Source organism: Cydia splendana, chromosome 4, assembly GCF_910591565.1.
Source record: "Cydia splendana chromosome 4, ilCydSple1.2, whole genome shotgun sequence".
Taxonomy (NCBI): Eukaryota; Metazoa; Arthropoda; class Insecta; order Lepidoptera; family Tortricidae; genus Cydia; species Cydia splendana.
In genome coordinates this window covers 24,680,735-24,695,257 of record NC_085963.1, presented here as the reverse complement: position 1 = coordinate 24,695,257, position 14,523 = coordinate 24,680,735, and the positions used below count along the sequence as shown (strand labels likewise).

General features: G+C 36.5%; 1 protein-coding gene across 4 annotated transcripts in view; it reads left to right on the top strand.

The window, feature by feature from the left end:
- Nucleotides 1–14,523, top strand: part of LOC134790125 (rho GTPase-activating protein conundrum) — a 169,771-nt gene that overhangs the window by 131,338 nt on the left and 23,910 nt on the right. For all 4 annotated transcript variants that reach the window (XM_063760913.1, XM_063760912.1, XM_063760914.1 and 1 more), the window contains one exon: nucleotides 7,871–8,109. In XM_063760913.1, coding sequence (XP_063616983.1) covers nucleotides 7,871–8,109 — 239 coding nt within the window. The remainder of the gene's footprint in view (nucleotides 1–7,870; nucleotides 8,110–14,523) is intronic.

Below are 14,523 nucleotides of genomic sequence, written 5' to 3'. Positions count from 1 at the left end.
AAACTAATGGATATGATTGGAATTCTTTAGTGTTGATGTCGGTTTAGAGCAATAAAAATCTTTACAATGAGTTGATATAGAATGAAATATAGGTAATGCAAGTCAACTGCTGCTGCATTTTCAAAGTGAACATTTTTTGTAATAATTTACAGAAAAATCTGGAAACTTTCCGTATCTTGCACATCCGTTTAGCAAGCTAAAGCTTTTCGATTTATTTTGTTTTCTGGGCTCAACTTCCTGCCTCGCACAGCTAGACTGTGAAATGAACTGTTACCCGCGGTATATCCGGACTCATACGGCATTCAAACCTACAAGAAAAAACATACTCCGATCTTAAAGGCGGAACGCACTTCCCCTATGGAGTCCCTATGGATGGCGACGGTGATTGCTTAATTACCATCAGGGGATTCTACTGCTCGTTTGCGTCTTGTATTATAAAATAATAATATATATTTCCCCATGAACGCTAGATCACGTGCTTTTCTAAATTGACTGAATCAACAACAAATAAAATAAATATCAGGGGACATCTCATCTTACACAGAACAGACCTAGCCCCAAACTAAGCAAAGCTTGTGTGTAATATGGGTGCTAGGCGCCGATATACATACTTATATAGATAAATACATAACGTATATACATAGAAAACACCCATGACTCAGGAACAAATACTTGTGTTCATCACACACATAAATGCCCTTACCGGGATTCGAACCCAGGACCATCGGCTTCACAGGCAGGGTCACTACCCACTAGGCCAGACCGGTCGTCAAACAATAACACGCAATTGGAGGCAGAGTGGTCTATTTCAGTCGCGGATGCGTTTGAGTATTTTCGGAAGGGAAGTAACGTCCGGAATACGTTCTAAATGACTTTCGGTAGCGCTTTTTCAGTTTCCTTTTTCTGCACCTAAATTAAGTCTGCTTTTAAAACATCCTCGGTTTAAAGCTGAATAAATGAATAGTCACGAGGTTTTCTTTTTCTTTATTTGATAAAAGTCTGTAGAATTTTAAGCGGTCGGCAATGCGGATGTAACACCCCCTGAGTCGCTACTTCCCTTACGTCGGATATGGTAACCGCTGACTATTAGGTGGAATTTGTCATTTGCAGCAGTAATGCAGTCGGCAGCTATGTCGCGTCGCAATACTGCAATGGTGCAGTCTAAATCCAAACGATACCTTTAAAGACTCTTCATACCATTCGGACATCTTAAAACTTGTAACATTTTTCCCATCGCTCAGTATCCGTTATCCACCCATGTTAGGTACACATATCAACACATGTCTCTTTAACTGACCGTTGGTGGACCCAATGCCTTTTGTAATAAGGGTCACGAACTGTCAGTTAACAGTGTAAGTGTTAACAGACTTGATTCTAAAGATACAGCAGACTCAATTGGTGAAATGAATCTCTCGAGAAAAATGTTCGTAGGACCAAAGAGAGGCGGGTGATTCAGAGCAGACGAGCTATATATAGGCAACGGCGCGTCCTGTTTAGTCATGAGCTGGTTAAATTAAACTGCTGGTTAGGGACAAAGGAGAGATGTGATCTCATATTATTAGAGATTCAACAATGGATACCCCAAATGCTAAAATGAAATTTTAAATTTATGATTTAGGTATGACATACTAGTTTCTGCCCGCGACTTCGTCTGCGTCTAGTGATGATGATTTATAAATACTGATCTATGTCCTTCCCTGGGCTTCAAACTATCTTCATCGAAAATTTCATCTAAATTGGTTTACTGCCGGTATAAGCGTAAAAAAGTCAGACAGACAGATTTACTTTCGTATTTTTACTTATTACTATTCGGAGATCGAACAGCTGTTAACATGTCTATCTTAGGTTTTATTAATGTGATTCAAAAAGCCAATTACAAGTTCTCACCAGTATTTATAATATTAATAGAGATTCTAGGACAATCTAGGAGAATATCAGCGATGTGGCTTGCCGCATATCACCATGCTGAGCCAGCGCCTATTCTCTGCCACGACACATGGTTTTGCATTTGTTTTATTTTTCTTTTACTTTAAGATTTGTAAATTAATTTTTATGATAATTTTAAGCTGCATGTCTTCTTTCATCTATGTACCATGTATGTTGTGGAAACGAATAAAGTTTTTTATCTATCTATCTATCTATCTAATCTGTAACTGTACCCTTTTCACGCAAATAAATGATTTATGAATGATCAAAAAATGAAAGAGAACCCAAGTTCCGCTATGTTCTTGTCCCCTAATATCGTGTGAGGTGTCCATTCAAGGTAAACCCACGTGCCAATAGAAACCAATACAGCCAACGGAACAACTATTATATTTTGGCTGAATAACCGAATTACACGGTTGGGATTACTTACCTCGTGCTAATTTATGGGTGTTTTGTTTTCCAGTAGGGTTGCTACAAAGCTATTATGTCCGGAAATCCGGACTACTAATCCCTGTAATCCTATTTGTTCAAAACAAAAAGCTCTACAGGTAGTCAAGATTCTGCTCGTAGTAAAAATTTATTCATTCATTTTGAGGGAGAAAACGAGCCATAGCAGAAGTTTTCGAATATGCACCTTTTCTTTTGTCAAATATAAAATATATTTTCTTACAAAGGACCCTTTTTAATTGCTCTTTAGTGTGTATATTCAAATTTAAAGGTGTCAAAAGTTTTAAACGTCAAAATTCTTTGAAGTTATGACGTATAAATAACACTCGCACTGCGTAAACCTGTGCTATCAAAAACGTTGCAGACTTATCTTGGTGTAACTCTAAAACACTACGAGGAACTCTAAAAGTTAATATTTAAAACATCATTAGGTAAGTAATAAGTATACAAAACTATACGCGGAAAACGTAATAGTCTCGTTTCTTATGTGTATTATAATAGTTTCCAGAAACGGATGACCAAACATCTTGAAACGATTATTATGCGGTCAATTATGGAGATCCTAGCTCGAACGCCGAAAATCGAGACTTTGTTATCTGCCTCTCTATCGCACTCATCTATTTGAGCGATAGAGAGGCAGATAACAAAATTTCAATTTTCAACTTTGACGATAGGTTTTCTGATTCATCTCAGATTCAGCATTCGTTTTGCGACGTATAAAAACAAGTTTCTTGACCTTTTCATGTACTTACAGTCAACTCAATTACATGATTATTATGTTGTAATTTTGTAATCGCTTCTCAAAACTCCTGTTTTGTATTTTTTGCTGTAGGTACTAATTTCCGTATAAATTCGTGTTTGTAAATGCAGGCGTATTTATGATTAATTTCATGCAAACGAGATGATTCTCATTTTCCTGTAGCTTTTATAATGTTTTAGATATACCTAAGGAGATACAGATACACCAGAATTTTTCGCATTAATTTCAAAAGATATATGTGAGTACTCCATTCCATATTGATGAGTTATTGGAATATTATTAGAGCTCCAGTATATTTTATTTTCATTTTGTCGTCTTTAATAACTATAAATATGAAAGTTTCTATCAAGAAATGTATGCGTATTTGCGTAATGTCTCATATTGTCGAATACAAATGATTCCTTTTGTCCGTCTGTCTCATCTTCATATCCATGTTGAGATTATAAACTGTACACGTGCGTGGGTGTATAATTCGTCCCAAAACTGATCAGAAACAGTTATAACGGCTTGTTTGTGATTAACTTGCAATATTGGATGATGTTCAATCATCAGCAAAGATTAATTTTGGGTTTATTACAATCGGGATAAGGTCCAAAGTGAATTGAATATAACAAAGATTTTTGGACATTTTTGGTTCTTGTTACTATTGGATAAGATCCAAAATACTGTCGGACAATCTTTTGGGTCCGTTGAAACAAAAACATGATCGAGATGGAGTTGGTCATGCTTTGGTTTGTGGCACCGAATTTGGTGTTGATCGCTTCTATAACCGAACCTTAATAATACATGCGTTATGATTATTCATGGTTGCGATTACCGTAGAGTCGGACCATGGCGTGTGTACTGACAAAGTGTGGCATTGGCTTCAGTAATGTTAAATTTCTATGAAACTATAATGTTAATAATGACACTCTTCACTTTGTTCTATTCGTCTCTGCAAAGTTATCTTAAAACGATCTTTAGCTATAGTTGAAATCTTTGATGCTGACCGTCATCGTTTGATGAGAGGTCATAACCTCTCATAGTTCTAAACGGTCTCAGGATTATAGTACTAAACGGTCAGCTTCAACTAGTTTGAATTGGATTAAGACTATCAAAAGAGCATTTTGATTGTGATTTTCTTTGCTTGGTGGGGTTGGAAACTTACTTTATTTAATGTAGTATCTATTCATAAGTTATACTTACTCTAACTTTTGTACGAAAATAATTACTTATTGCGATAATGTACTTAATAAAATTAATATACTTAATATCTTATGAATGAATAACCATCAACTTTTTCTTTTACTTCGTGATCTATGACAGCTAATCGTGTTAACTATACTATTCAGTTTTTTACGCACGTATCATTCAACTGGGATTCCCAATATGTTTAATTTTAATTAGCCTTTGTTCACATTTGAAACAAAACATCGATAGTTTTTTACCCATGTTCCCATGCGTGTTACATAGACATGACAGACAGAAATACGGAACCCTAAAAAACACGGAAGATTAATATAAAAAGTTACCTATAGGTATCTGCGAATCGGTTCGCGAAGGACAGAATGATTATGTTTTTGTTAGACTACTGTTCCGTGCCTTTCGGCTTTATAATGGTAAAATCACCTGAGATTATGTATGCTCAATTAAATGTTTTAAATACTTACAAGTTGATTGCTTTAGAATGAATCGCTTTTTATGCCCATACGCACTTATGATTATGGTGTTTAATACCATATTTGGTTTATTCGGTATAAATCGTTTCGCTCTGTTTAAACCGATGTTTGTGATGTTGTTTTGTTTGGTAATAGGCCTGGCCCCAATTTCACCACGGTGACAGGTGCGACAATTGTAAAATCACTGTTGCTGACGTCACAGGCATCCATGGGCTACGGTTACCACTTACCATCGGGCGGGCCGTATTCCTGTTTGCCACCATCATTGTATTATTTAAAAAAACTTTATTATATCGAAAAAAAAAACAGATATTTCTTTTGCGAAGTTTCTGACAATTGTCAAGATTTAGAAGAATTGTAGGTAATTCTTGACAGGTAATGAGTTAGGTATATGTCGGAATTTCGTGACAAATGTAGTGTTTCTTGTGACAATTGTCATAAACTTAGCAAGAGAAATATCTGTTTTTTCCGATATAATAAAGTTTTTTTAAATAAAACAATGATGGTGGCAAACAGGAATACGGCCCGCCCGATGGTAAGCGGTAACCGTAGCCCATGGATGCCTGTGACGTCAGCAACAGTGATGTTTTACAATTGTCGCACCTGTCACCGTGGTGAAATTGGAGCCTGATGACAAATTTTGAAATCCCTTTTATTATTGTCGGTACACTTGTATTGGTTCCGAAAAACACAATATTTCAGCTATACTTATATTATAGCTAGTTTAAACTTCGCGCGAAAACGCCTCGCATGCCATTTGTGACGTCATCATTTAGTTGGTGGTAGGGTGGTACTTACAGTTACGAATTTCCTTTGAATCCGAATGATATTGTTAATTCAGCACCATATATTACGATTAGGGATGATAAATACATTACAAAAATTTATCACAATAACTTATTTTACACAAAAACTCTCACACGGTTGCAGTTTAAGATGAATTACTTAGATACAAGTAAATTTTGAGTGAAAATCACCGAGCGCCGGTTTTACTTTTTAATTTTTCATTTTTTCTAGTTACGACAGCCAACATGGCAACGATAGTTCCATTCAGCCAAATAATTAAAAAAGTTTTTTGTTGAAATATCGTATTATTTAGCATTTTATTTAAATAATAACAAATAGATATTATCTATTTTATATAGTGTAATAATATTTATTGGACGTAATAAATGTTTAGTGGCGAAATAATATTTGTTTTGCACCTTTCGAACTCTTGGGTGAGGACGTATGGATTTCGGTCAATGAGGTTGTCTATGTTGCTCTAAGAAATATGCTTCGAGCAACACCGGCTTCCGACACATCGGAAGGGAGGGGCCCAAGCGATACCTCACCGTACAAATCTTTCTGCCATTTTTCGCGGGGGGAAAGGTGCACACAGTCGCACTTCTCACACACTTACATACAAAATCCAATCTGTAATGACGACACAAATACATAGAAAATGACACACGTCAAAGACAAATCTTGCAAACCTCGATCTCTTTTTGTGTACGGACGAGTGACAAGTGTCACAACACGCACACTAACACATTTTCGTTGAAGTATGTTATTGTATTCTGAGAGATGAGAAGTCGGATTTGTCGCTCGACCGATCCGCAATTTGTACTGAGCGAGCAAAATCGATAAATCCAACAATTACATGAGACTAATAGTTATTTGTACAACAAGAGATCAAAGTTTGATATTTCTTCGAGTGCTTATTTTGAGTCCCGTGCAAGCGAAAGATTCTATAATAGATTCACGAGCGTAGCGAGTGAATCTAATTTAGAATCTTGAGCGTAGTAAGGGATTCAAAAGCGCACGAGATGTAAATAACTTTGATCTCGTGTAGTACACAAAATTTTTCACCCTAAGCAGTGAGAACATACCTAGAGGGACAGAGATAATAGAACCCACATATCGAACTTGTTGAAATGACATTTGACTATAAAGGTCACTTGAATGTCATTTTGTCTCACTCAGTGAGCAAAATGCGATTTTGCTCACCGAGCGAGACACACTTAGTGAGCAAAATGCGATTTTGCTCACTGAGTGAGACAAAATGACTCAGTGAGTAAAATCGCATTTTGCTCACTGTTTTTAAGAAGCAAAGTACCCTTGTTCGAGCTGCTGAGGTGAAAAATATAATAATAGTGTTTGAATGTAATTAAAACGTATGATATGTAAAAAAAATATTACATGTGAAATGTAACACTTTCTTTTTGTAAATTTGATATCCCCGACCTCTTTTTATAACAAAAAACCGAGCAAACAGGCATTTTTGTGCAGCAGTGTTCACGCGCGCGTCTGGACTCGGTCTAGTGAAAAATCCAAGTGCAACTAGTTTTATTACCCGCGCTAGATTAGATTGACGCGCTAATCTTGTTCCTCGGCAGAGGGGAAATAGTGCGAATGCCGCCTCCCTTCCGTGTTGCTCGAAGGAAATATGTTATGGATTGATGACGTCACTGTTTAGAACGCTTCTGATTGGCGTTTCAGTAATAATGGCCGATTGGAGAATTTTGCACTTTTATTTTATTGAATATCTTAATAATCCTTCAGTTTATAAAAATACTGAGATTGGGCCATTTTTTTAAATCATATTAACATATATTATATGTTTCTTTGAAACCATTATTTCCATGATTCTTTGTTACTTGCAATGCAACAGGCCTATTGTAGCTGACTCAATCATGTTTAATACTGGATCTGTGATTCTTCAAAGTCTTAGTTATTCTTTAATTTACTTGCGCATGTTGAAATGCGCTTGTGAATTTAAAACATAATAAAACTATCCTAATCTACACCTCACTCGAAAAGATACCGTGCAAAAACCTCAGCAGGAATTAAATATAAAAAAAATAAGTAGGTAACTAAATACTCCCAAAATCTACATATTATTGATTTATGACTCAAGTAGAGTTGGACCAAGCTAACTCTGCACAGCATTGGCAATGACAAATAAAAGAAAATGTCATCATTAAATTAATGTCAAATTCCTATGAAAATATGACGTTTATTTAGGATTTTAACATGAGATTTTGTTGACTTATCCAAGATGAATCACACTAATGAAATAAATTTCCTTTGTCAACAGAAGGCGAGCTCGAAACAGAATGGCTGCAAGCCGCCGGCCTCGGTTCCCTGGCCGCGCCGTTCCAGGCCGGCCTCGAAGTCACCGAGGCCCAGCTGGGTGAGGCCGTAAGGCCGCTGCCCAGAGAACAAGCCGCTGCGGTTAGGAGACGAGTCCGACGGCTGAATAGGACCGTGCGGCGGCGGCGTGCGGCCTCCAGGGCCAGGAAACCCGATATTAGGGATGTCTTCAGGGATTTGGAGGTGAGTCTTACGCACTTACATATTGTAGAAAGTAGAGGAGTCATTTTATCTGCATTCATGTAGCTACCTAACTCATAACTGTACGAGACATAACCTCTGTCTGACATTACTTGAATGCTCCAACGATTTGGAAGTTAACTTGACGCATTCAGCAAAGCGTTAACATCTAGAATATTCAAGAACAACTTTACACATCTCTCCAACTTTCTCAAAACCTTCCATCGACACCTGATGCACTTGTTTTCGTACGTAATAAAGACGGTGTCTGTCTCTTTCGATCACACTGAGTTAAAAAGAGATGTTTGTTTCACCATCATACTTTCTGATATGTTCATCGACCGGCTCTAAAACTTTTCCAAGTTACTGACCGCACCCGTCATACAAAAAACTATAAGTAATTATCTACAGACCGGTTGCCAAGGTCAAAAACTTATTATAATTACATAGGAATGCCCTCCAAGTCAAATCGGAGCAGACCGAGCGGTGGTCGAAGCCGGTTCCCAGCTTTCTTTCACAAAAAGTGACAGACAGGCCTGACTCACGCCTGTCATTCAGCCATCTTGAAAATTGAACTCGATATTCTTTTTTTTTTCGATTTGGAGGCAACGTGCTTGATTACTCAGCCAGCGATAGATTAAAATAGTTTAATCATATCGTCAAAATTAAAATTCACAAAATTGGTCAATGCTTTTGTAACTGTAGGCAGATAGAATATTTTACTCCCAACATTCTTTTTCTTGTGCATCTTCTATAAAAAGGGTACCTACTTAATATTTTATTCTATTGCTACTCGTTAAGCCAGCCAGTTCTAAATTACACAAATACAGTGAAACCTGGATAATTGGGATCTCAAGGGACGAGCAAATTTGTCTCACTTAAAGAGGTTTTCCACTTACCCAGGCTCCCAGTTAGCCAGGTACAAATAAATTTCTGTCTCATTTACAGAGGGTTCCATTAATAGAGTATAATTCAGTTATAGAGGTGGTTAATAAGGTAAGGGGAGGTAGTAATTATCTTTAAAAATAAATAAGGTAAAATAATCCTTGTCCCTAAATATTTTTAAGTCTGTTTAAATATTTCTTTGAATTTATTTTGAATGATTCTCCAAAGGATAGATATTTAATACATCATTGCGTATTAGAAATTTAATAAATGAAAATTGATTTTTTCGTGTTACTTATCAAAATTTCAGCTTTCGTTTCGATAGTTTTAACTACTTACTTACATAAATTAACTAAATCAAACTTGAAGTTTTTTAGACACAATTAGGCAAATGCGGAATTTGTGGATAGACTAAGAGGTAGTAAGAATTCGGAAATTGTTCGATGAAGTCCAAGTTAGAGAGGTCATAGATTGACGTTATCTCATATACAGAAGTCAATTCCCTATAAAATTCTAAAAAACAATAATCATAAAGGAAAATGTAATCTTATAAATATACGGCGCGATTCGAACTTTAAGATATCGCGCCGTTAGACATTCACTAGAATGAAATAGTGAAGATATGTGACGTTCCACGGAAAAAGGTACCTTATGGCGGCTGGCGCTTACGCTTATTATTAACGCCGCTCCAATATTCAGTCGGGGCAATGGTACCTTTTGCCGTGGAACGTCACATATCTTTACTGTTTAATTTCTAGTGCATCTCTAATTCATTTCCCGAATCGCGCCGATAGTCTCAGTAAAAGAGGTAAAATTCACTCTCTGTCTCAATTATAGAGGTAAATGTGACTATAAAATCACAACAACGAATCCCAGTTATAGAGGTACGTTTTATCTAAGAATTCGGAAATTGTTCGATGAAGTCCAAGTTAGAGAGGTCATAGATTGACGTTATCTCATATACAGAAGTCAATTCCCTATAAAATTCTAAAAAACAATAATCATAAAGGAAAATGTAATCTTATAAATATACGGCGCGATTCGAACTTTAAGATATCGCGCCGTTAGACATTCACTAGAATGAAATAGTGAAGATATGTGACGTTCCACGGAAAAAGGTACCTTATGGCGGCTGGCGCTTACGCTTATTATTAACGCCGCTCCAATATTCAGTCGGGGCAATGGTACCTTTTGCCGTGGAACGTCACATATCTTTATTGTTTAATTTCTAGTGCATCTCTAATTCATTTCCCGAATCGCGCCGATAGTCTCAGTAAAAGAGGTAAAATTCACTCTCTGTCTCAATTATAGAGGTAAATGTGACTATAAAATCACAACAACGAATCCCAGTTATAGAGGTACGTTTTATCTCAGTAACAGAGGTAATTCAGTGCTAAAGTGTGGGGACCGCACCATGAGTCCCAGCTATAGAGGTTTCTCACTTATCCAGGTCCCACTTAACCAGGTTTCACTGTACTAGTATTGCCAAAATAAATAATTGTTTTATTTATTCGTCTTTCACTCAGCTTTGATATTGTTAATTTTGGCTGGAACTGAAAATCAAACTCTATTTAGATATTTTAAATTATGCGGCTCTTTCCTATCTGAATTGACCAATAATATATTTAACCGGCGAAAGCACTTAATGTCCTCAGTTAACAGTTAATGTTGTCACCCCTGATCTATTGCCCAAATTCAAACTAAAAGAGAACGATTAATTTGAATTTCGAACTGTCAGCTGTGAATTCTAACGGAATTTAACGCTCGATTTTTACAACAGATAAATGATGCGTTCGTGTGTTAATGTTAAACAACATTTTAAAGTTTAGAATTCACTGTTAAAATAACTTTGGCTAGCCATTTCCGTCAGTAGAAAAAAGCGGCAAATTAAAAAAATTTAGGCGTGAAGAGCTGTCCTTCCATAGAAATTTTGATTTCGCGCCTTTTTCTACTGACAAATTAGTTTATCTACAGACTAGTTCGGCTAAGTCAATTTTATAAGAATATATTATTACTACCATTTCCATTACTTGTTAAATAGTTTACAAACTACTTTCCTATCATGTGTAACGGGCATAAATTGAAACTGGTTTCAAAGAATTTGATAAATTTATTTGTATGGCTAACGCAACATTGCATAACGGTTAGGGAAATTTGCTGTAGGTATTTTAATGTTATGAATTTATTTGAGCAGGTGGTATAATTAAAGTGAGAGTGATTAAATATATATTTTTTCTAATTACTTTGCCGTGCTTAAAGATTTGATCCCCATTATTCATTATTATTGTATTCTGTGATTCCACCGAAATGTCGCTAAAGAATATTTGTCACAGAATAAATAATAGTACGTATTACTACGTCTTTTATGTTACTTTTTACGTCCAAGTACCTTTTACGGTACTCAAGATCAACCTCCTTTATTCAATACCTATAATAATCCGTAATAGGTGTAATAACGTTTACAAATCCTATTTAATATACAAACATTCGGTTCCGCTCGGGCGGCCGACCAAAGTGCAGCAAATTGCAGTGTTTTGGAGTTCCGCGGCCGTAATGGAAGCTTCCTTTGGATTCTGTAACCCAGGAAGCGTTACTCATTGTTTATGGCTTTAATGAATGACTGAGTCAACTACCCTTTCACACACTTGACAGTTCATTTGCATTCAAGAATAGGAATACTTTATTGCGGCATACTTAATCGACCGTATCTTTTTTTACGGTAACTTAGAAGTTTGATTTTTTTCACAGCTTCAAGGGGCTGTAGATCTGAGTAAATGGTTTTAATTTCAACTCGATACCTCCATGCGTTTTCGAGATAAAGGGTACTTGACAGACAGACGGATGGGCGGACGGACGGACAACAAAGCATATTATGAACAATCTAATAGGTACAATTTATGCATTGTCAGTGAAAAACCTTGACAAGGCCACATAATTAGAATTTACTGGTTCAGAATCAAAAAATAACCATGATTAATTTAATGCTGACAGTCATTACACAGACACCAATTAGTTAAACACGTATTGCAAAATCCATTAAACCACAATTCTTATACAATAATTAATAAAATCACTAAATTACTACGAACGCATTAAAATAGTTTCAAAACAAGCCATCTATTAATGCCCAAGGGACACGAATTAAGGCCACCAGATAACTAACATGGATGGTAATTAGATAAAATAACTATTAACTTTCAAGGGATTCTTTCAAACGTAACGTATTGTAGTCAAACGTCACGCGGGTAACGGACGCGTCCAAAAATAGTAAAATAATACAGCTACCATAGTTTAAAAAAAAGTCGGAGGCGTTCAAAAACAGATAATAAAAAATACAGATAAAAAAATATTTAACAGGTTTCGAATATGCGTGTGGATTACGCAAAACGGTTTGAATTATTAGAACGGACGTACTAAATTTTCGCGCCAACAGAAATTAACGCGTCCGGTAAAAATCAACTGAAGTTGCTCACAATACAGTCGGTTGATTAAGTGTGCAGTTGTTTTTGTTGTTTGTGCGTGCGTTTGTTTGTCACCATGATTTGTGATACAGTGAGATTGAAACTTTGCGAGAAAATGGAGAATTGCAAGGGGCTGGCGTTGCTGAAAACCTATTTAGAGGCCTTGGTAATTTTTTAATCTCTGTTTGCCTTCTCTAATAGTCTTGCAGTCTTGCCAGCCAGCTTAGTCAGTAAAAAAAAGCGACAATATTTTTATTTAAGGAGCAAATCATCGATCTCCCATACAAATTTTGAATTCCATTTTTCTAGTGGCAAGGTTGGCATGCCAGACTTAAAAACCAAGTTTTCTTGACTAAGAATTATCAAATTTATCTAGATGGGCTAGGAGATTTTCAATCCTTCACATTTAATTTTGTTTCTTGCATTAAAACAGGATGGCAAAAAAAAATCATTAGGTATTTTAACAATATTCTTTGATCTCTTTCCCATCACGGAACAATTGGTGTTCCGGACCTTTGGGAGGCGTGCGCGGAGCCGAAGCCAACACGTAGAGGCCCTTTTGACACTTTAATGAAATGTAAGGGGTACACCGAGCGGATGCTGCCCTTACCCGTGTCATGGGACGCACGCAGAGGCAGCACCCGCCAGGGTGTAAAAGCTATTGAGAGTTGATGGAATCTAAAATGAACTAGGTTATTGGGTGAAAGCGATGGACTAAGTACTGAGCTATGGGGTAAAAAACCGGACGCCTGCCTAATAAAACGGTATGCAATTTTATTTCCGGCAGACGGTGACTCGCCCTCACAAGATGGGCCCCCACAAAAAGCGACATCTAGGATGGTTCAAGGGCGACACCGGTGTGAGCGGCTCAGGGGTGTCGAGAGGTGTGCGTCGCTTTCTACCCAGTGGCTGTTAACAGCCACTGTGCCAACTCGCGTCTTATGGATATTTCACTTCCACCCCTGGAGCTTATAGCTCTAACGACTCCACTCTGGCCGGCCGGCTAAGGCAAGCCAGAGGCAGATAATCCTGATCTTATTATTAGCTTCAGAAGTATATACATTTATTATGTACATACTTATTATGTTTCTCCTTTAACATACCATTGATCTTATTTAATGGACCCTTTATAAAGATCAAAGTACATAACTACTTAATATGTAGATCTGAGACTATTTGATTATTTACATTTTTTTACATTTAGATTGTAATCACTTAATTGATTGTAATGTAATGCGAATTTGATTGGAATCTATTCTTGGTACGATATCATTGGCAACAACGATTGCCGTTATAATTTAATAATCTTCCTAGTAGTTCCTCGAATTAAACAGGACATAAATTGTTCGTTATTAAGCCCTGTGTTTATATAGCATTTATTAAAATTACAGTTTGATCGCTTAATGTAGGTACGACCCAACCCAACTATGATTTACTTCATGACCAGTTAGGACATTTTAATATTAATTACGACAATTCTTTCATGTCTTATATTTTAATATAAATCTCAGATACATTTAACTCTCGTTTACTTTTAAATTTATTTAACATATCGTGACAGATTAATATTAACAGTTACGGATACCGCTTACACCACTCTCCAAAACACTTAGAGATATTTGAATATCTTTTCATATGAGTATGACGAAGCGTGTCGACTTTAACCACACGCAGGTTTCCTCCGTTCCAATATACAAATGAAGATACAATTTACTAAAAAAAATACCTTATGTCTATACTTATGTAATAAGATAGTAGGTATACACAATGTCAATAAACATTATTCAGTCCTTAGTCGGCCATTCTAAAAATGTAGGTCTGCGGTTGCGCCTAATTTTACTATTTATGCGCATTTGACATTACAATTTGTATGTAATAGTATTTAGTAAAATTAGGTACGTATTTCTAAGTATTCGACTGAAATAGTACATTTCGATGCTAGTGCGGAAGGTATGTCATTACTTCACGAGTACCGAGATATTTTGCCACGAGCCGCAGGCGAGTGGCAAGACTCGGGACGAGTGAAGAATGACATTTCCGCACGTGTATCGAACGACGTTTTTTAATACAG